We start from the raw sequence: 23,947 nt of genomic DNA, 5'->3' as shown, positions 1-23,947 counted from the left end.
AGCTGCTACTTAATGTGTCAACATGTGATGATTGTGGGTATTTTTATGTTGGAAAGTTACCAGTTGCACGTATAAAGACTTGTTTAACCAAGGAGATATGAGATACCTCCTTGGTTAAACTAAACACCTTTCACGATTGTTCTGCATACACTGTACACTACAAAGCACCAACGCCACCCGTATTTATTCTTTGAGAACCCATCTACGGACAGCCAAACTCTATGTTACCGTTTCTCTCATTTTCACTTGCCTCAACGCAGAAGGACATGGCAGCTCGGTCGCTCAGCCGGTCGCTGGACGATATCGGGGCGTCGACGGGAACTCGCAAAACTCTGCTTGGTGGACGTACCACGCCTCCCTCCAAAACCAAGCGCCACAAGCGAACGGTACCTGTGCCGGCCAGTGAAGTATTCAGCCCAGTCCGGTCGGGTTATCTCGACGTGAAGAAGAGTGGCTCCTGGCGAAGGTGAGAAGTCAAACTAATGATATACTTTCTGATATCCTGGCAAGTCCTAAATAGTTCGTCTGTCCGTGCTTAACTTAAAGAAATGCTGATGAAATACTTGCGTTTTCAATTAAGTAGGCAATAAACTTCAATAGTTGAAAAATAGGAAATTGCAGGTCGCTAAAAAGATATTATTTTGTTATAATGAAAGTACACTTTAGAACGGACGTGTAAAAATCAAAGATGCCAGGAAAGTAAATTTGCAACTCTTTGAAGTCTTTTCACCCGATGAAATCACTTTATCTAAGTCCTAATCTGTGATGAATATGAATGGCAATGTCGGGACATTCTTTTCTTTTTTTAATTCGTTTTTTCGATTATTCTGTCTTGAGTATAATCCCGCAGTTCTTCAGGACACTGTGGAGAACGCAGAACGGTTAGAAAATACACAGCGGAGGTGAAAAAGGGAAGATGGGCATAAAAACAACACAGCATGACCAGTTTAGAAATAGAAAGCCTTTCTTCTACAGATCATCACCATCACTCCATAGTAGCAGCCTCAATTTAAAACCAAAAATTTACGGTTTGATTCAGTGCCTCTCACGAGATTCGTTTCGAAACTATAGCTGGAGAATAACATCGAGACTTAATAATCAGCTTCAGTACGATAAAGAGGTTTTTATTCTGAGTAATTATCATGCATTATAATATAATCCTCGAAGGTGTAGTCAAATGTATAACCGTTATACAGACCGATCCAAACCAGTTGGCAGCAATATCCGCCATATACCGTTGGTGTCCTAAGCGCACGCGTATGCTAAATGCATGATACATTATAATGATATTTTGCGGCGGGCGCGAGCTAGTCGAGGGGGATATCATGCATATGGATCGGTCTATAAGAAATATGGAGGTTCCCTTTTAATGGACCTTGAGGGGGGGGGGGGGGTGGGTGGGTGTCTCCCTATTCCATGGGTTGACTTTGTTGTATGCCGCTGAAGAGCTCAAGGATGAGTTTTGAGTTTATGATATCATCGAGGATACCAACACATCCCAGGCTTGCTGAAAGATGTATGACCTACTTTCTTTTCCCTTGCCACCTTCCTTTCTTGAAGTTTCATACACCCCTAAATACACATTTCTAGAGCCTCCTGTCAGTAAGGAATAGTCCTGCATAAACCCTCCCCCAGACCTTGGGCGAATCAAATCCTTTTTAGAGCTTCAGGAATATTTCAACGGATAAAGTATTTATTTTGATATCAAAGCAAAAAGATTTTACGCTGTGCTTCCTCCAGTCCTGTACTATGTCTTTAACGTGGTGTCTGAACCAATGAAAAGAACCAAAAAACACGCTCACGTAATGTAAAGATGCATGTGCTTCGCAAAATTTCATAAATTTTACCAGCTATTTCAATTTTCAAACGCAAGCTCCTAGTGCGACATCAAAACGTTCATGGTTGTATAGTACACGCAGAATAAAACATACATTTCAGAGAGAGGTGAAAACTTGCCAAGTAATAATCTTTGCAGATATTAAGGCTTGTGCTCGATAACTTGCTCTGCCGAGAAACGAATTTCGCTAGATTAATGATAATGGTCTATATTATCATTGCTATTATTGCCTGGATGAACAAAAGCATTCTGGGCATATTATGGTTATCTTGTGAAACACGATGGATGATTAACCCGTATTGAACTACTGGTGGCGCTGTAACTCTTGAAGACCGAAATGCACTTCTAAACGACAACCCGAAGAACCTGCACCGTGTAAATGTTATAGTATTATTACATGCGTGCACTACTCGGTCTTGGAGTTGGTAACGCTAAATTAAGTCCATTAAATAGTCGTTTAGCTCTTTCACTCAATCAAGGAATGGATGCTTAGTACTTGACGGAAAAACTGCGAAAATCCAATGTACATGTATCTGCAAAAAGGAAAAGTCATTCTTACGAGTTAATCTCATTACAGCTCAAATAAATAAATAGGCAATAACTCCGAAGACATGCAGGAAGATCCCGATAAGCTGCGAAGGTAATCTCATTGCAGACGACTATCGTTAATACTTCCTTTCCTTCACAAGGAAAACAAATTATCTTCGGTGACAAGGCGATACTATGTTCCACAAATTGGACAGAAGTATCCGTAAATTAATGTATAGTCACCAATCGCAGACCGATCTCACTTTTTTTGTGATGCAAATAAGATTAAGGATTACGAACTCGCGTTGATGTAGGTGATATGTTAGACATCACTTCTGTATTATTATAGTGTCAAGGAATATATGTCAAGCCTTGGACGTTCAACCCCACATATTTGTGTGATGGAGAAATAACACAGACAGAAGCAAGAGACGGTGAAATGTGGTCCTCTTCCGTCAACCACAAAACTGAACAGATAGTCTTCTCTTTGACCACTGACCGCCCCGAGGGTCAAGGGTGATTATGTCATCTACTGTATGCGATGCCGGTCATTATCTCGATTTAATTTGTTTTTAGTGGGACTGCCTAGATTATAAGATAAGCCTGCAGAGAAACAATACCTATATAAGGAATAATATGTAGGGTATATCGGTCATCCGCTCTCGTGCTAAAGTCAATCAGTGTTGTTCACATGTCTCTGAATGCATCCATTTCATTCGTTCATCTTTTGTTTTGTTTTGTTTTTTAACAAGTACTGCCTTTCTATTCATTCATTCAGATGATGCTTCTACCTTCCTTTGTTTGTTTGTCTTTTTATAATGTATCTATTGTTCTTCTTTTTTTATCTAACCATTCATTATTCATTGAACTATTTCTTTGAACAATGAGTGCAATTGTTCATTTATTTGTTTATTCATTTAAAGAATGAATGAATTAATTATTCATTTATTTATTAAATCATTCATTCATTAATCTATTCGTTCATTCATTCATTAATCTATTCGTTCATTCATTTATACATTGATTGATTGATTAATTGATTGATTGATTCATTTATTCACTTATTCATTCATTTATATTCATTCATTCATTCATGCATTCGTTCATTCATTGTTCTGAGACCTGAATATTTCATGTTAAACTGTATTCCATAAGGGACAGCAGCGTGTGAAAACAGAGACTCTTATCAGAAACTCTTATCTTAATATTGGTGATGAAAAAGTAGATATTTCCAGCGTGACCGTGTTGACATAATGATAACGCCAAGTTCACACAGATCTTGCCTTTCCTTTGTTTCTATGAAAGGGAGTGTACATCAAAATCGTTGAATTCATCAAGTTCATGTTCCTTATAAATTGTTATCTTACAGTTCCTGCAATAACCAAAGAGGAAAGAGTGTTATCACCAGCAGGACGTGTTCATGTCTTGAACATAAGGATTTTAACTGAAATGATTTCGATGGTTCGAGGTCACTAGGTGATACTGCTTTCTAGCAGTAACACCCAGATGTTAAATATTGTCAAAACAAAATATAATCTGACAATTTGAGTCATTACGTATGGGAAAAAACAGGCAGCGCCAAGGTGGCTGAGGTGTGAAGAGTATTGGTCTTTGTTTTTATTTCTTTAAATCTATCAAATTTCACTCTTTTTTGGTTTGGTTTGGCATAATACTCTTGTGATATAGTTACGATTGTTATTACAGAAACAGGGGTCGTAGGCCACTCAACCCCATATTAGGCACTATCATATCCCCCGCGATACTTGCCTAACTTCCGCCTTCTTGAAGGAAAATTGGCGCGGGATATGCTTTATTCATGTTTCATTGTCATCCTGTTTGGGCAAGTGGATCGAGATCGCAATAGAGAGGGAACAAACTCACATCATATTTCCTGTGGCATGGGACCACGTGATTTTCTGATCTCCCCTCCCCCCCCCCTTCAACAAAGGGACTCTTGCCTTGTTCTGATGGTGCCAATGTGTATTCTGTGAAGTGCTCATAGCGCACAAGAAAAGAAATCCGTATCCATGCATACTTCAGTGTTGAATAAGATTGAGCATTGTCTTATATCGCTTTATAATATTATATCATATAATATAAATCAATATAATGTGATACAATATAACATAATATAATAAAATATAATATAATGTGATATAACATGATATAATATGATATAATATAATATAATATAATATAATATAATATAATATAATATATGATATGATATGATATGATATGAAATCATAACTTATAATATGAAATAGAATGATATAATACACTATTGTATCTCTGTGGTTATGACGTCATTTGCACTTCTGAACTCCCGGATGAATTAAAGAAAAAGTTAAGAAAGTAAGACTGATTCAAACTACTATCAGGAAACTAATTCCAGTTGCATTGGGAACATTATTACGCATAAAAGGGAGAACAGTGCATCATTCTTTAGTCTTGGAATTTTTGTTGGCAAACACATTGTTTGTTTGTTTGTTTTGTTCTGTGTTGAACTTTACTGAATTCCTAAGCTAAACGTGATGGATAATGCGTATCGCGCGGAGGTTATACGAGAAATTGAGGTGTGAGTGTATCGCAGTCGAGTCATTGAACTGTCCTCGCTAATTTCCGGGACAGGCTTCTCCTCCTTTTTCGCTGACCTACTTAGATGCTTAGAAACACTACCTGTTTGCAAGTATCATTATGATATGAGTTACGGATCATAACGCGTAAGACAGTGTAAGAGAAAAACACACACGAAGACACACATACATACATTCACTCACAAACGCGCGCAGAAAACAAGGAGGAATAGTTTTGTTGTTGTGGTAACCTTACCACCTGCTTACGTTACCCGACGTCCGGCCAATCTTGGCATGGTTGGGCAGTGTTGTTGGTCGCGGGAAGGAAAGGGGAAAAAAGGAGTGATTCGATTACCCGTAACCTTGGCAACGATCTAATGCCTTTCTGATATTCTTATTTCCTTATAATATGTCCTGTAATGCCTAATCCATTCATAACTAAACCAAGTAGCCGATTGGCTGTCATGCGTCATAAGCATGTATCAAATAATGTGAGACGCTATTATGTCTCAAGAGATTATTCAGAATTATGTCGAAAATGATCGTCTTGTAGATTTGCCATGAAGGTGTTAAACATAATAACACGTGTTCTAGTGTCAAAATAACAGCAATTACTTTAAGAGGGCCTATGATCGACTGTTGGGCAGACTATTCATTCTGTCTATCTGCAGATAATGCAATCGATGAGTCTTGATTTTACCACTTCCCATCATTATAGCAACGGACCTTGACACCGCTCTTTCTCGGAGTTTAACTTTCTGTCACGACCGCAAGTTTTCGGTATAAAACATGAAGACGACAGGGCGAATTATCACTCTCAAAAATGATATTGTGCTCTATCCAAACCGTCGGGAGTATACCCAAGAGTCTGAAGTAGGCCCTACTCCACGTGAACGTGGATCTGCTGATACTTTATCTGCTAATACACCTTGCTGTCTGTAATCTTGTATTAATCCTGAATGCTACGTGTAAAGAAAAACGTTCTCTCAACAGATTTAGGTATGTATATTACCTCTGAAAATCCATCAGTATTTTCTACTCGTAGTACTCCACCTGCCTACCATTGTTATATCGGAATACCCATGAGACCATGCTTTGTGACAGACATTATTGCCATTGCCACACTACATAAGGACTGGTCGGAAACTACTGTTGAAGATTCTCGCTTATTCCTCGTAATTTGCTGTTTGACCGTCTCCTGACAACTACTTCATATATGTGTTCGTCTATCTATTTATCTGCCTATCTATCTGTTTATCTATATATACATATATATACCTTTCCATCTATCTATCTGTATATCTATATACCTATGTATCTGCCCATTTTCTGTCTATCTGCCCACCTATCTATCCATCTATATACGAGTACCTATTTTATTTTTATGTTATAATTTCCATCCATCCATCTATCTATCTATCTATCTATCTATCTACTTATCTGTTACTTATGTATGTATGTATGTATCTTTCTATCTATCTATTTATCTATCTGTCTATCTATCTATCTATCTAATTATTTATAGCTCTCATTCTATCTATCTATTCTGTCTGTCTAAGTCCTATCTGTCAGTCTGTATACCATCATGATTGTGTAATATCACTACCATGGTTGATAGTTACTTTAATGATTTGTGCTTGTATTATTTTCAATATCTCTCTTTGCAGATACTGGACCGTGCTGACTGAAGAGCGCCTGTACTTATACCGCAAGCCGACGGACTCGCAAACTGTAGACATGATCGCGCTGGAAGGATACGGTGTGCTCACGGGCTCGGCCCGGTCCGCGACGTCGGGGAAAACGAGCGGGAAATTCGGCTTCGAGTTACAGCATCCAGTGAGTAGAAAAATCTGTAAAAATTTATTTTCTTCCTTCCTTTCTCCCTCTCACTCTTTTTTTTTTCAGTCCATAATAACAAGTAGGATGACATGAGAGCTCTATGGTTCTCCCGGATTTATGGCTTTTATGTTTGATATATACACATGTAATTTGTGGGCGGTGAAATTGTTTACAAGTTATGTTAGAACATTGTTCTTATTGCAAGAGATCCACATCTGTCCAGTCGAAACAGCACAAAGTTATTTACGAGTTATCATAAATATACCAATATAAGGGCGAGAGAGGAACTTCATGTATAAATGATCAGTGCTTGCACAGATGACATTTGCACTTGATTAATGAACCATTCTCACCTATACACTCCCTGATACGTTTGCCTTAAATGACAGTAATGTGCGTGGTACCGTGCACTTCTGCTTGGTTTAGTATTGTTGTTTTTTATGCGGACTATTTGGATGTTTGCCTGTGGCGTGGTTGCATTCATTATAGAATTTCGAACAATAAGGGTCTTTTTGTAAAATTTTTCTCATTGTTCTGTTACAGACTTTGAGTCAGTGCCTCCTTATAAGCCTAATCTATATAGATTACAGAGAAATGAACAGAAGATCCATTTCTGCTATCATAATGATTTTAGTAAAGTTAATGACTTGCTTTATAGCCATTGCTGTTATTATTGTATCATTTCAATCATTATCATGATTATTATTTCGTTTAAATGATCATACGTATATGATAATGTGTTTTGACTAAACACACATCAAGCATAAGTGAAAACTATACAATATTCAAATTAAATTCCTTACTTATAATCCTTAGACCTCTGATCGTTGAAATTTTGAATTCAAAATAGTAACTTAAGAACCCTCCCCGGGTTCCCGGCTGCCCGGCTGATAAACTGCTGCGACACTTGTGAGCAATACTTATTTTAATGGTTAAATTAAGGGTTGAAGCAAGGGATGGGGACACAGTAACTTTCACTTGTCTTTATACCCCAAACATGTCAAATTATTATATGTCTGTTTTGCTTCTCTTTTTTTTTACTCCTTAAGAATGCATTCCTTTTCTGTTTATAGGACTTTGCACTTTCAGGAGCTTGTAAACGTTGTTATGCCCCACATTATTATAAGAAACCCACCCGTGCTACCTGTTTTCGTATCAGTGTATACATCGTTCCTGTTTAGACAGTTGCACAATCATATAAAAACCTTGTCTGTTGGCTAGCACCTTACAGGGCTAACAAGAGATAAGAGAAATTGCATAGTGAACGTTAAATTATTTTGTCTAACTGCAATTTTGAAAAAAAAGTCTCAAGAATTCGTCATCATGGCGTTATCAACTTACTTTCACTTTTTTTTTCTATTAGTACTGATCACCCGTGTAATATGTGATAAACAAAATCAATGGCGGATCGTACAGTTTTGGTTGAGACCTAATTTCAAGTTTCTAACTTTTTTGGTGAGATAATGAGAAACCTCTTATGAAATATGAAAGAGCATGTAATTCTACGAGGAATTCAACGTTTATTTGATAAAAATTGGTTTTAAAATGGCTGAGATATCAAAAAAAGAGTGATTCTTATAAAGTGTGGGACCCACACTTTATCACGATCGCTTTGTTTTACTTTGTTTTTGGATGTTTCAGTCATTCCAAACCCGATTTTCATCAAATAAACTTTGAATTCCTTTTGAAATGGTATGCTCTGTACTTTATCATAAGTGTTTTCTTGGTAAAAAAGTTAAAAGCCCAATTTTCATCTCCACCAATACTGTACTGTCCCTTTAATCTCGTAGTATCTTTAAAACTCTATCATAAGACTCTCAGCATTATCATGAGATTTTTCTTTTAATGATAGTGGTTGTGGTAAGTAAGCAGTAAACCTACTTTGACTCAACCCCAACGAGCGCAAAAGAAATCGATGTCAAGGTTACACCTGTGAAAATGGCATTGTTTGCCTAAAACGCAAAAAATGAAAGAAAACAAAAAAAATAAACCCACATACAAGTTGATTCTTACACGGTCGGCAAACACTTCCATTGTTGTAGAGGGGACACGAAAAATGTAGAACGCCTGAGAAAAAGTAGAAATTTAGGAGAGAAAAACAAGTTTATGTCGATAGACATGAGGCGAAAACGACACAGTTGGAGGTTATCGAGGCGTGACAAAACTGAGGCGTGAAGTATTGTTGTTGGTGTTGATGTTGCTGTCGTTCTGTTCTAGATTCTTTATACTTCACTCGGCGGCGCTGCATACATGTGTTGCTTTGCAAATGAATTCACACACTCTTCGTGAAGGAAGTCACTTCAGAGTTGGTTTTTCGGTTGTGGTTTACGATTTGTTTACTGCTTTAGCCAAGGAACCGCTACTTCTTCCTTCCCAACCCGGACTTTGAAACAGTGGGGAAATTCTCTTCTCTTTTATGACGTTTCGAGCTTGCCTACCTGCGTATAGACGCGACTGTGTGTTGGATATAAGAAAACATAATAGATGCTATCATTCTGTAGACCGTCTATACAGTATCAGTAAACTGGTTGTGTGGCGATCCCGCTCGTGACCATACATTTTGAGTGTAGACTCCGTCGGTTCGCTACAAGATTCGAGGAAACTGACAGGTTATCCCAACTTTGCTCTGCTGCAACGTAACACTTCTTTCAAGCTTGACGGTTTGACAACCGGGTTTATTGTGTTTAATAGCCAACAGTTTCTGCAGTCCATCAGGTCTCCAAGTCCAAGGCAATGTGCAATGTGATGGTGACTTTGTCTGTTTATCAACAACGACATTCCAAGTTCACGAGGGACTGACGATTTGGATTGTCCAGTCATTCGTGTAAGGTGGTAAGATACGAGCAGGTTGCCTTTCTAATTATACCATTTCTTTGCCTTCCTGCAACTCTTTCAATTTCCTATTGGGACAGCCACCCAAAGTAATCATATTTCAGTAGATTCCAATATATCTTTGAGTATAATTAGAATGACATTCGGGAAAATATGGATTTTCCTTTAATATTTTTATGTCACATAAAAGTTTTTAGATGACTACTAGTACTTCCAGTGAACTACTGAGTCCTCCGGGGACCCTAAAAACGGGGACACTTAACCCTAAACCTAACCCGGGGTTATAAGATTAGGGTTACGGGATGAAGGAAAATGGAATGGAACGGAGATAAAGGAACACATACAATTTTGATTTCTCTTCAAACTTTTTGTAAGGCTTAATATGAGAAGAATTATCAAATTATTCGCTGTAAAATGAGTCCAGGCTTCATTTTTTTATTCAACCCCTATCAAAAAAGTCGCCCTTATTTAGACTTATTGGCTTATAGAGCTTCCTTGTATAGATAACAATTTTTGGGTGGCTGTCCCAAAGGGATCCGTTGAGGACAGACTGATTTTGCTACAACACGCATTTCCCATAGACCGCTGCCCTAGTATACTCGGGACTCGTCCTCAACGGGTTAACCCCCTTTTTCTTTTCGCCGAGCTATGATAATCCCAGTAGGCCTGTACGCAGGTCGTGCATCTGGTTCCCGAATGAAGCGGGTTAAAAGAGGAAGAGAGACATATACGGCAATAATTCATTTACATTGCCTGCTGCTACTTTGATCAGTAGGTCAATGTTCATCTTTTCCTCTCTTTTTTTCTATATCCCTGTCTCGCTTTTCCCTTGCTATTATGGTGTCGTTTGTCTCCGTTTTCCTCACTGCCAGATCACCAACCACACCTCTCTGCAATTTTTAGCAGGGTAGTAAATTAATTCATAAAAGCATTTTTTTTTATGATGGTGACGCTGATGACATAGCTGAAGGACTCGGTATTTCCTCATTGTTACATGCATCATGTCCAGAGATCCTGCTTTGTTGCCAAGCTCTTTTTTACGTTGTTTGTTTGCATTTTTGTCAATTGGGCGTGTTGACACCTTTTCTGATAGATATCACTGTGTAGTTCATCGGATCCCCTCCGCCTTTTGTTTGTTCTTTAGAAGGTGTATGAGCCTCTTTTGGAAAATTTTCCCAGTGTAATTAAGCCTTATCACATCAAGCCATATATGCTGCCTCTGTATTATCGCGTCAAGTGTTCAGATTTGCATTGTTCCCTGCAGTGAGCAAGAACAAATCAATTTCACGGATGACTCACGCCATTGTAGGACAACAGATTCCACACGAATCATGTGACAAAAAAAAACCCAACTCAATCCTTATGTGTCTTTTTGTTGCGATCAATCGCCATGTCCGTATGACCGTACACTTTTGAATGGAGTGACATTGAACCCTCAATGGCCGACAGAACGAACCCGATTATCGGACACAGGAAATAACGCACGCGCATTCAACATTCTCCGTGCTTGCGATTATGACTGACGAAGGCCGCATGCCTTGGTCCGTGCAATCCACGTGTCCTTGTCTTCTTTTACGATATGGCGATTATCTGGTTTTCGATTTGATTGCCGGGGTATTTGACTTGGCCACAAGACAGCGTCAACACTAATCGTTACTGAGCGAAACATCAGTTTGTCCTATGGGACAAACACTAGTGGGAAACTGAAACTCTGTGTATTGGGAATGACTATTATGACTTGCTAGGGTGGTCTCTTTCGCATGACAATAGTACAATTCATGTCCTTGGTAATTTGTATGCATAATTTACATACATATAGCCAATCGTACTTTGTTTGCGTTTGCGACGCGCGCGGGCTGCAAGATGACACAATTTGACAACTCTCGCTGACCAGATATTACTATGAGAGGCCTAAGCATTCGCGTTCTCTGCCGGCTTCTTCCATTTTTAAGAGGGCCCTGATGAGCGATGAATATTATTCTTATTGAAGGAATTTAACCCCCTCGACATCATTGTGTTAGAGTAGCAATGTCTATGCACATGACGGTATTGCCTTCGCAAGGTCGGGGTTACCTAATGTCTACTAATAAACATTGGTCACGGGGGTATACTATATCACATCCCTAGCAATGATGAAGAGTAACACTGTCATATCTTACAAAGATAGAGCGATGTCCACTCCTCGGTAGGGTCCCCCTCTGTTCCCAAACGATAAAACCATTCTCACTTAGTCTAGGTTTAAGACCGGACCTTTCAGTACCTGCATAAAAGGGATTGACACTTTCGTGTGCATGGTACACGCATACTCAGCTGCTCAAAGCGGCAGCGCACTAGTGTGTCTCATTTTTGTACAGCGTCACTATAAGCCATGCAGGTATAGTGACTGCAGTACTGATTGTAAAATAGAAACACTTCTCTTTCGCGTAAACATTGCAGTATTCTGCGGTTAGCGCTCTCATTATTTGCCTTCGCAAAGGTTACGCTTTACATAAAACTCACGACATGCAGTAGAAATTTACCTCATCCTATACCAAAAGACAAAGTAGAGAAATACGAAAACACATTAAAAAGTACACCCCTGACATTGAGTACTGACAGAAATATGACACACAGCTAATATTTGCATTTAATACATAGTTTTTCATCACCTTACCTTTTCGGCTATTCGGGAGATTTAATCGACATGTTGTTTATTTTGCTTCCTTCCTTCCTTATAGCGGATTATTTCGACGCAGTTTTTGTGCGAGAGCCTTGAGGAGAGAATAGCCTGGATGGCAGCAATCACGGAAAGCTGCAAGAAAGCGTCGAGGAATGGAACGTCGGACCTCAACTCGAGCAGTAAGTGGTTCGGATTTAAAGGGGATCTCCGGATGATTTTTAGACTTTTACATTTGAACAATTATAAATCAGTTAAACTGAGTATAGAGTTTCAGAATTTTTAGTGATTGGGATGAAGAATGAGAATGTTTTCAAAATCTATAACAAATTGCAATGAACAAGGATGATGACATAGCAGCCTCACCATAAGAATGCATGAGTTGGGGCTCAAGGAAGCAGAACAAAAGAAGAAGGCGTGCATAGATTTTTCACAGGTGAACTTGTTGAGCAAGTGGTATTGTAATGGAATTACACTGCTACATTTCTGAAATATATGAGGCTCTGATGTCATCAACACTGTTCAGTGTAATTTGTTTAAGATTTTCAATTTATTGGTTTCTCTGCTCAAGGACCACAATAAATTCCACAAATCTATACATGGAGTTGTCGATTTATGCACTACATGATGTGAAATTATGAAAATCGTCCGGAATGCCCCTTTAAATCAATTCATCTGGACTTACCGTTTTAATTCCGAGAACGGTTTCACGTCCGATCCTGGACGCTTCATCAGCTCGTCTGATTTATTGAACGTTACCTTGATGAATGAGAACTTACACCATAACTGGTTTTGATATAATTCAAAATTAAATAGTTGATTTTATGTGATTTTATTTGAGAAGATTTGACTTGTTTCAGTCGATTTGGTCTTATTCCTCGAAATTGCATTATTGTAGACGTATAGTGTTCGTAAAATAGCAAATCCGCCGAGAGGAGACGACCATGAACGAAATACAGCATGTGCAGTCAAGGATCAGCACTCTGGACTAAATATCTTACATAAATTTAACCACGTAAGGAAGGGTAATGAGACTTTAACTATGTAAATAAGCAAACGGTAGGATGAGGATACAGTGTAATAACTCTCATTACTCTGGATTTATCATCATAACCTAACTTAAATATATCTGCATGTTTCTTTATAGAACTTTCAATGTGTATTTTGTGGATACACCCGTCTGAAAATAAGCTAAGATATATAATTATATGATGCAAATAATCATGTGTGTGTTTTTATCTTCATTTTCTTTGTTTATATTTTGTTTGGACAGATGAGAAACTTTCGACGGGGAACTAATATCAAACTGCTCCCGTCCTGGAAAAGTTTTGCAAACAGTTTGTATGAGCCTCGTGACCGGGATATCTGAGTAGGTTATCCCCATGCAGCCTCCCCCCCCCCCCCGCCTCTTTCAACATCCAGATGGGTTATTCACCCTGCACGATATATGTATCGTGCTATAGGTTAACAAGTTGTGGGCGTTCTCTCTTCTAACTCTTCTAGGATGAGGATGAGGATAAAAAGAGGAGACATGCGGATGACAGCGCCTTGATTTTGCTTTACTTATCGTTCTTTGAACCTTTTGTCTCACACGGCGGCCGCTGTATTAAAGATATCGTGAAACGGTATGATGGTGTTTGGATCGCAAGACGCAGACATTCAACCGCATCAAGTTTCGAAGGTTTTATCAAGGAGGTACTAGGCAGGTACCTCCTTGGTTTTATCAAACGTCTGAGTTCGTGTCGACATGGTCAAGAAGAGCTAATGATTGCATAATCTGTCTCTAAATTTCAGCGCTTGGATAGGATAATAATTATGTCAAAGCTTAGAGTCTGCTCTGTTAACTAAACTTTAACTAAAAATCCTCGTATGGTGATTTTGATGGTTTTGTGATGCAGGGTTAACATGTATGCCCAACATAACTGACGTCGTCAACTGCCATGTCCACATTAAACTATTCTTGGCTTTGCTACACTATCATAAATTATGGCGGTGTATAAAGCGATTAAAAAAAGATAATTTCCTGTAAACAAACTCATGATTTACCTGTATCGCCTTTCTCAGTATCCTCCTGTCCCCTTTAATGTGTCACGCTGACTTCCTAAAGAAATACAATTTCAAATTATCATCACTTCCCTTGAACCCCTGAAATTCAACGTGGGAGAACCGCTGATGACGTCACAATCCCAGGTGATCAACCATTCTACCCGAATGACGGAAGATTGATCTGCAGGGAAGGGGGTAAACACAGTGTACACACGTACACTGTTACCCTCCCATCCCTCCCCCTCCCACGCACACGCACACACACACACACACGCTCTCTCTCTCTCTCTCTCTCTCTCTTCCTATCTTGCTCTCTTTCGCTCTCCATTCCTGCGCTGTTTGCCCGATGTGTAGTTCCGTTTAAATTCGCTATTATTAGAAGTCTTCCGATTTTTCGGGCCGCATTCCTCTCGATAGTTCTATAAGCAGAAATAGGAGTGTCCGCTGTGGTGCCAGGATAAAACTAATCAAGGCTGCATCGAGTTCCTTGAAGGGTTCGAGAATGCAGTGATTCAGTACCTAGCAGTCGACGCGCCAGTGATCTCTGTTGTTTTGTTGTATTCTGCTTGATAAACTTCGCTGAGGTTTGAATGTTTTGATGCGCACGATCTTTCATCATCCTTGACAACCCTAATTAACACGTCACACGCAACATTTTCCGCGCAAAAGTTATGATATCAGACGACAAAATGGGGGCGCCCTGTACTTCGGCGAAATTTGCCGTCAACATCCTGCTACGAGTGCGCGCGTGCCGATCATGCGTCAAGGATGGCAGGTGGAGAAAAGTCCGTTCGTGACATGGACGCACGAACTCTGAATTTTTTCGATTCCACGAATGATATGAATCACAGGACTCGCGTACAGGATAAAATCATAATTGACGAATCGGAAGCCCGTGAAGCGGTGTGATCAGCCACTTTGCAAAACCCTGGCGAATTCACAGCACGTCGCTCGAAGGAAAATCGGAGCGAAGGCAGGAGGGCTCAGTGATTATTTTCACAAGCAAACTGGATGTGTCGCAGACTGCTTTGCAAGCAGCAAAATCGAACGGTCAAGTGGATGCTCTCCCTCTCTCTTGCGGAATTAATACACTTTGCTCTTGCGGGGAGATTTTGTTTTTCTTCTGTAAACTACAATCTTCAGCTTCAGGTAAATTAGCAACTCTTCTGATTTGGCAGGTGTGCCATAGTGTATTGCAAAGCTTTCACCGCTATCACTTTGAAAGGATTTTGTACCGTACGTGTCCAGAACATCGTCAGATGAAGACGCAGACGAGGACCTTTAAAGAACTTGAAGATTGGATGCTTTTGTATTTTTTTTCAGCATTCGACAAATTTGCTGCCCTGGAGTAGTTACAAATATGTTTTCAATGGCTCCTTTCAGTGCTTTTGCTAGCAGCTTTATCTTCTACCCCTCGTCAGTGTGAAACTTCTTGGGTTTTGTGAGTGCTCGTGTTTTATTGCGTATCGTTGAACAATGGAAGATGAGCTTTAGTATAAGGTGGCTTTGGAGTTAGAAGGGAAATGCGCGGATCTCTCACTAGCAAGGAATTTGCCCAATAGCACATAATGAAGTGACTTTGCTTTCCACCATTTTCTCTACCAACTATCATTGAGGGTGGAAGGACGCTATGTCCTACTCCAAGGCTTCGTCATTCTCCATCTGACATCAATTTATGCGTTTTCATACATCCGTAAAATGCAGAGTCTACGCTGAATCGAACATGCTAAATAGTTGTGTTACCTTCCTTCCATCGGTTCTCATGTCCCTTTCTGAAACTTTGTGCAAGTTTTGGATTGTTTCAGTTCTTGACGATCCAGTTTATCCTTCGGTCTCCACTCCTTCCATCTAACCTTTATTCATGATAACAATAATTATGATGATGATCACCTGATCATCCCCCCCCCCATGCGTTAGGTGTGTTCCATTTACATTCGATGACCTTTGTGAATGATGTTTGTGGGGCTTTCCCCCTCTTGTGATGAAGCAACCCGAGTCCCATTCACCCGTGATTATTGTTGTTGCATATCCCATCGTCATCCATTTGTTTTCAAATCTACAATGATGACGGTCCAATAGTAATAATTTTTCAGTGAGTTAGAGGGTTGCATGGGTTCCATCCACGCTCATTGATTTATCACTTTTCCAGTGACTTAGGCGGTTTCAGTTCACTTATGATTACTTAGCTCTGAAGTTAATGTCATTGTCATTCTCCACAATTCTCCCACTGCAGTCCTCGTCAGACGTTTCGGACGCGTCGCCGATCATGGAGCGTCGGAAACAGATCATTGCAGACAAGTACGAGCGGGTAGAAGAAGCCGAGGCTATGGAGATGCTCCGGGTGAACACCATCCTCAATCAGCGCAGGATGTCCGCGGACGTCAAGATCAACGCCGTGGAGCGCAAACTGCTGCAGCAGCGGAAGCAGCGAAAACGGAGGAAGGGGGTCGCAGGTAAGCAAGGGTGTCCGCCTATTCACTCTGCTGCACAGCGGATTGAACCAAGCCTAACTTTTCTTCTTGTTCAGACGTAGCTTTGATTAGCTTATTATTATGTTGTAAGTCTCTTTCTATACTTGATGTCATGCAACCAAATGATAATGAAGATGTGTTAAAACAAAATACAAGTAAAAAATCTTTTCTTTTGGTTGATTTTGAATGCCATGTTAAATCACTTTGTCAGTTTTGTCATTAAAATATCTTTACAAATACTAGTATGTTACTTCTTGACATTCTATTTCCTTGAAAGCAATCTACCCCTGCAATACTAGCCAGCATGGCATGTACAGTAGTATCTGATAAAGACTTTTCGGTCTTGACAGTCAAAGCTCGATAGGGCATTTACACCATTACACCATGGGGCAATACACCATTATCACAAAGAAACCTTGTCTTCACTCTGAGACAAACACAAGAAAGATTGTTCTTTATACTCCTATCATTACACAGACCAGAAGGACGAAGAAGAGGCTATCCTGGAGGAGCAGCTTGAACAACTGAGGGCGCGCCTGGAGGACGTCAAGAAGGAATCACAGGAGAGGAGTCTGAAGCAGGAAGAGCGCCTCCAATCGATCAAGAAAAAGAAGGAAGTGGAGTTGAAGATCTTGGAACAGGAGCGCAAGCTGCAGAAGCATCGAAAGGCCGCGCAACAAGCCCTGCAGCAGATTGTCAAAGGCATCTCATCCATAACTCCTCCGATAGGTGGCAGCAAACCGAGATTCGACTTGATCTCGGAAGAGGCCGAAGACGAGGAGGAAGAGAGAAAACTGTCGCTCGTCAGCTCCGTGGGCAGCGACAGCCTCGGGAGCCTGTGCAGCGACACCAGGAAGGTGTCCGCAGCGGATAGCACATCCACATCAGAGTCCACCCAGCCAATGGGCGAAATTCCCGCCACTGTGAAACTGTCTGCGGAGGATTCCACCGCGCCCCTACCCCGCGCGCTCCATGCACCCAAGCTGAGTAGAAGCACCGCGGGTAGCAGCACGGACTCATCATCGAGCCTAGACAGTCCCGTCGTTGGACGTCACGATTTCTCCAAGGGGCTGTCTCTGACCGAGACGGACAGTATGCTGGACCCGGAGACCCGTGACAAGTCAAAGTCGTTCGATTCCGGCATAGCCGACGAGGTGGACATTAACTCGAACAAGTCGTTGACCCTTACGACCAATGGCTATGCGAACGTAGAGGGCGAGCTTTCGTCGCCGGATGGAAATCACAACACCATGGTATCCGTTGAGACTGGCCAAAGACTGAAAGCGATCAGAACAGAGGTCAGCGAAGACGTCTTACGGGACATTGAGGTACGTACTCTTTTCTATACCAGTGTCCATCAATACACCTTCAATCAATACGCCTTTTCTCCACTATATTTGTCTATAGTTTGTGACGTTTCCGCAATGGATTTAGTCTTGAGTTTTTAGGGTGATATGGGTGATCTTTAGAGGGTGATTAACCAGGTGGGATACTATGGGAGGAGAAAGAGGAAAGATCGGGAAGCTATTATACACCACTTCACGACATTGATACACGATCAACGGGAGAGAGGGACTTACGGTACTGAAACACAATTTAACATTTGCAACACAACGATTTATAGGCTAATCAAATCGACTTTAGAAGTACGTTGGCTCTCTTTAACTGTAACCCTTGGCTCTTTCAGAGACTGTGGTCGATAATCTGTAGGTTGAGATCTCTCGTTTGTTTTGAGACCTTCTCAAACAATAAAAGGAGATCGAAATAATTATACTTACAACGAATGAGAGTGCAGTGACTCAGTAGTCGAATAGCCGCTGTCTTCATCACTGAAAAGCGGATCAGTTGCCACCTTTCTCGTTCGTTTCGAACGATGTAGTTTGGCTTGGAAATCTTACAACTGAATAAAGATTCGATTACACAAGAGAAGATTTGATGAGACAAATTTTAATCAAACCTATTTTCGGTTGTCGTTTTTAAGTTGCGCTCTAAACTCTTTTTCGTGGTATTCGACAACCTCTTTGGTCATACTGACAAATTCTTGTTTCTAATTCCTCAAAAGTTTATTTTGGCAAATCATGTCGCCGCACGGTTTATTCTTTTTTTTAACCGAAATATGTAGTGACGGCGTATGTCGTGACGACTGAGTACAATGACAATTTTTGTCCTTCTCTGTCCCTTCGTTTCCAAACAGTTATTTGAAAGGATCGCGCAGCGGGCTTTGGAACAAGCAAGCTGGGACGTCTGAGGCGAGAGCCTAAAGCGAGAGAAACAAAATCAAACTGGACACAGTGGACAGTGCAACTCGTGAACAGCAAACCGTGCATTTTTAACCTGGCACATGCCCTTGTTGGCTGTTTTGCGTATTAATTTATGTTACTGCCTAGCAGCAAACGCTATGTGTATGGTGTGAAGAACAACTCTGCGCTTGTGGACTTCAGGGAGGGTCTGCAGAACTTGGTTCTCAGTCCCTGTTTACCATCGACTGAAAGAAGGGAGTGACAGCGTGCTCTCTGATGAAGAATCCACGTGACAACAGGCAACGGGCGATGGATGACATTCGATCACACACTTGTGAAATGAATAGATGAAAGGATCACGGAAAATTTTACGTTTACTTTGAACTTATCGTCGTCGTCGCTGGATTGGTTACTGTCAATGATTGTTCCCAAGTCTGAATATATCTCGTCTTTCTTTTATCTAGCTCGAGTTATTCTCCAACTTAAAAACAGCCAAACAAACAGTAATTGTATTCGTATTCAATTTATTTCTAAGATGATGCAAAGTTTCGGAGGCTCATTTACCTACGTTTTCAAACATCCACTTCTTGTGAAATATCTTCTCTTGTTGAGTTGTATTAGCAATGATATTGTACAAGCATAAGTCCTTACTCAAACTCCATGAAAGAGGAATTTATCCCCGTGCTACAAACGCTCAATTGACTGGTTGCGACGCCATTGCCAGCACACGATCATTAAGTGTACATCCGTGTACTTTGTAACATTCATGGTGCTCTATTTAAGATGAACTGCATGCAATAAACGTTGTGAAATTCGTGATGTGTCATGCAAAATATATACATCTACAACGTACCGGGTAGTCTTATACCTCAATTTCTAAAGTTGTGATGTTTCTTCATATTATATTAATTTAGTCTCTCATCAGGATCCACTATGAGATTAAATGTAGTTTGAGAGCGGTACATCTTGTTTAGCGAACGCGTGGAACAGTAAGGATGGAATATCAAGTGCGTGTTGATGTGCACGCTTCGTCAAAGGAAAAACTTGAGGCGATTACATTAACATGACAAACATACTTGCCAAGAGCATCATGCTGTACCGAGGAAGTTGAGTTTGTTCGACTGGATACCAGAATACGGCATTTGATTTCCTTCTTCTTCTTTTTTGTATGATATCCTGGTTCAATCGTAGGTCTGTAATGAACATATTGACGCTTTTTTTCTGCAGGAAAATCCTGTCTCCAGTGGTCGAACAGTGTTTTATTTGATCGCTTTAATCATGTTAACGGTAACGTCTGAAATAGGAGCGACGCTGATTTGAGCTTTAACAGCTGCCTTTGTAGGCCATTTGGTTGTAGGGATACTATGTTGCAATTAATAATCAGAATTCGCGTGATAACAAAAAAGTAACTGTGGTTTAAGCTTTGGAATTCGTACCTTACTAATTATTTTTTCTACCTTTTCTTTAGTTACACGGTCTTTGTGTTAAGATTAAAGCTTTATTTTGAAACTGTCCGAAGACAAACGTCATTGTCAATTTGATTCACAATTACTGTCTTAGGTTCAAGTGGCGTTTCGTTGTTTTCTGAGGATACAACGCACACGTTACTGGTACTGCGGAAATTTATGATGGTCTTGAAACAAATATCCTTGTCCTTCATAGACCTTCAAATTGTGCTCTTGAGGTTAAGTTTACTAAATAACTGACATCTTGGACTGAGGTCTTGGAAAAACAAAGGCCCAGCTATAAAGTATGATTATGACAACTCAAACTACAAAGACTTGTATCGTTTTGTCTTTGTCAAACACCACTTCTGGGGATACTCGTGTAAATGTTCTGACGGTCAAGGTGTTCTTGATATAATGGACATCGCACGTAAGAAGCCATTGGTGATTCACAACTCAAAACAGGCAATTTTAATTATACATCTCCGGTCCATTGCAAAATCAGAAAGTGAGCACAAACTTTATCTTTATCAAGCATTCTTGATTTACATGATTACTACTTTTTGTGTTTCTGTTTTGGTGCTATGTTCAGTGTACTTTAATACAGTAATCGATTCATGGTGTCGGCTGCCAAATTTCTGAGCAATAATGTGATAGTGCAAGCAATTTCAAAGCAGAATTACAAGTGAATGGAACTTTACCAACAATGATTCTATACTATAATGTCTCTTTCTGGCAGATAGAGACTTGGATTTATTTTGCTAGGTATCATTTCTTTTCACTTGAAATGAGACTATACTAAATAATTAAGTGATTGTATGAATTGCAAAAAGAAAGCTTGCTTTATAACATAATAGTAAATGTTCTATTTATACATATGTTGTAATCAGGATCTCGAATGTCCTTCCTATACCTCGAGCGTAAAGAAAGAGACGAAGTCCTTTAGATTATCGAGGTCAGAATCAGAACACACGACGACCGGTAAAAGACTATTCAATCGTACACAGAAATTTGACATTGTTTAATGACGATTTGTACACACGACTGTGATAGCGGCAAAGACAATACATGAAACATGACTGCCTCAGAGTGTGTAGTAGAGATAGGTCATCATGTCTCAACAAATGATTATTTATGCCCGCTGGCGGCGCACTTTTATCATGTCAATATCGATGTCAATAACATTGCGTACTTGATTGTTAACTACGTTAATATAATTTTATCTTGACGTTAAGGGCTGCAGTGTTAGAAAGTAGGAATAGATTACATTAAGTATCAACATTACTTCCTTACTACTCAGAATCTCGAGCACGTGTTATATATCGGGACCGGGTGCTGGACTGCGTGAGAGCAGCTATAGGTTGGGATGGGTTTGAGAAGCGCGTATCTAGTTCATATACCTTTCGGTTTGTTCATTCAAATGAGATCTTTCTTGTGCTATTTCAGTTACACTATTTAATGTGGATTTCAAAAGATATGATATATTTTATATATGTCTTTAATCTTATAATGTATGATATATTTTTGTAAACCGGATGTACATTGGTAAACTTGTTATTATTATAACTGTTATGCAACACTTCGTACAAGAGCCTTTCAATAAAGAACATGTAGAAATGCAATCATTCAGGAAAAGATTGTTGTTTTCTCACGCTGTGTCAGATACCTTTAGAAAACATGAAAAACAGAAAGGTATAATCTTGTATATATATATATATATATATAATATATATATATATATATATATATATATATATATATATATATATATATAATCACGAACAGACACACTCAACCCACACAGACACCACCGCAAGCCTTTATATCCGCCATTAATAAGCCCTGATGAAGGTCCTAACGGGACCGAAAGCTCGGCAATAAACACGCACGTTGACACTTGTATAGCTACGTCCACGATTGCTCTTCTTTTCGCACTGAATATAAATAATGAAGGAGCTACACTGGTGCTGTAAATGGTCGAGACCCCTTCTCGCAGTCTATATATATATATATATATATATATATATATAGAGAGAGAGAGAGAGAGAGAGAGAGGGAGAGGGAGAGGGATAGAAAGACAGAAAGAAAGAAAGAAGAAAAGAGAGAGAAGGGAGAGGAGAGATGAGAGAAAGAGAAAAAAAAACCAACCAAAAGTGAAAGTCCAAGATATATATGAAGAGTTTATATAAACAAACCAATAGACTTATATCCATCTTTTTTTTTTCAACTTGAAAAGAATCTGGTGAAAAATAAAGAAAATAATCAAAATACATTTAGAAGTAAATGTGATAATTTTAGATAGTGTAATTAATAGTATTATCAAAAGCATTGCATTGATCTGGTGCACTATGTTAGATTTAAACTTTAGAGCGAGTTTCATGTTCATTTTGATAATTAATTTTTTCCCAATCACCTCTGTCTTTTCGAGATAACAAGGGAGGGTACTCATTTGGATACTATTCTTGTTTCTCCTAAAATACTCATTTCTTTTTTTTTTTCGTCTTTTTTTTACTGTTGACAGAGAAAACGATATGTTTCAAAAACAATATGCATGTACGCAGACCCATGCAAATCAAGTATCTATAAATCACACCTGTCTATATTATTTCTATCGATCAATCAATCAATCAATCAATCAATCAATCTATCTATCTATCTATCTATCTATCTATCTATTATCTATCTTTCAATCTATCTATCTATCTATTATCTATCTATCTTTCAATCTATCTATCGATCTCTCAATCAATCAATCAATCAATCTATCTATCTATCTTTCTTTCTTTCTGTCTATCTATGTATCTATGTATCTATTTATCTATCTATCTCTATCTATCTATCTATCTATCTATCTATCTTTCTATCTATCTATCTATCTATCTATCTATCTATCTATCTATCTATCTATCTATATCTATCTACGTGTTTCGATTTATCCATCTTTCTCGACACAGAATGGTATTAAATTGTGGCCTTTATGTCGATGACATTCACAATTTGATAAATGTCTCTGACTAGGGATTACAGATTTACCAAAGAATTGATTTCAAAACTACACCAGGGAAAAACGACTAAATAATGAAACGGATACAATGACATCTTCTTATCGAAAGATAGCCCAGGGCAGCAAAAAGTTTTGTTGTTGTTGTTGTTTTTTTTAGAACTCTGCAATTCTCATTTCAAGGTAATCCTCTGTCGTTTTAAGAAATTTCTTGTTACATTGACATCAATATGTAAAGGTGTACACTAATAAGATTTAAAAAAATTTACTCACAATCAATGATGATTCAGGTGGGCACGAATTTCTGTACAGCAGATGGACCAGAGCCCTGAGATGGACTGGTGAATACCGCCATCTACGGTACCAACAGTAGATATTACTAGTAATCATCTTTGCAGGGCTCACACGGGTAAATCCCCATAGAGACGTGTGTTAAAATTCAAATTTCAAAAAAATTCTGTAAAATAGCTGGGAGA

At 39.3% G+C, this 23,947-nt stretch overlaps 1 protein-coding gene across 1 annotated transcript in view; it reads left to right on the top strand.

The window, feature by feature from the left end:
• Nucleotides 1–21,693, top strand: part of LOC139744493 (uncharacterized) — a 43,610-nt gene extending 21,917 nt beyond the window's left edge. Inside the window, exons 2-8 of the mRNA XM_071654926.1 lie at nt 261–466; nt 6,609–6,777; nt 12,330–12,450; nt 14,376–14,458; nt 16,548–16,767; nt 17,263–18,113; nt 18,980–21,693. Coding sequence (XP_071511027.1) covers nt 261–466; nt 6,609–6,777; nt 12,330–12,450; nt 14,376–14,458; nt 16,548–16,767; nt 17,263–18,113; nt 18,980–19,033 — 1,704 coding nt within the window. The 3' untranslated portion in view covers nt 19,034–21,693. The remainder of the gene's footprint in view (nt 1–260; nt 467–6,608; nt 6,778–12,329; nt 12,451–14,375; nt 14,459–16,547; nt 16,768–17,262; nt 18,114–18,979) is intronic.
• Nucleotides 21,694–23,947: the final 2,254 nt, after the last annotated feature.

The sequence above is a fragment of the Diadema antillarum genome, unplaced genomic scaffold (genome assembly GCF_040938485.1).
Source record: "Diadema antillarum isolate AM-2024a unplaced genomic scaffold, OU_Dant_1.0 seq00001184_RagTag, whole genome shotgun sequence".
Taxonomy (NCBI): Eukaryota; Metazoa; Echinodermata; class Echinoidea; order Diadematoida; family Diadematidae; genus Diadema; species Diadema antillarum.
Note: the sequence above shows the minus strand (reverse complement) of the source record. Positions and strands in the feature narration are given on the sequence as shown.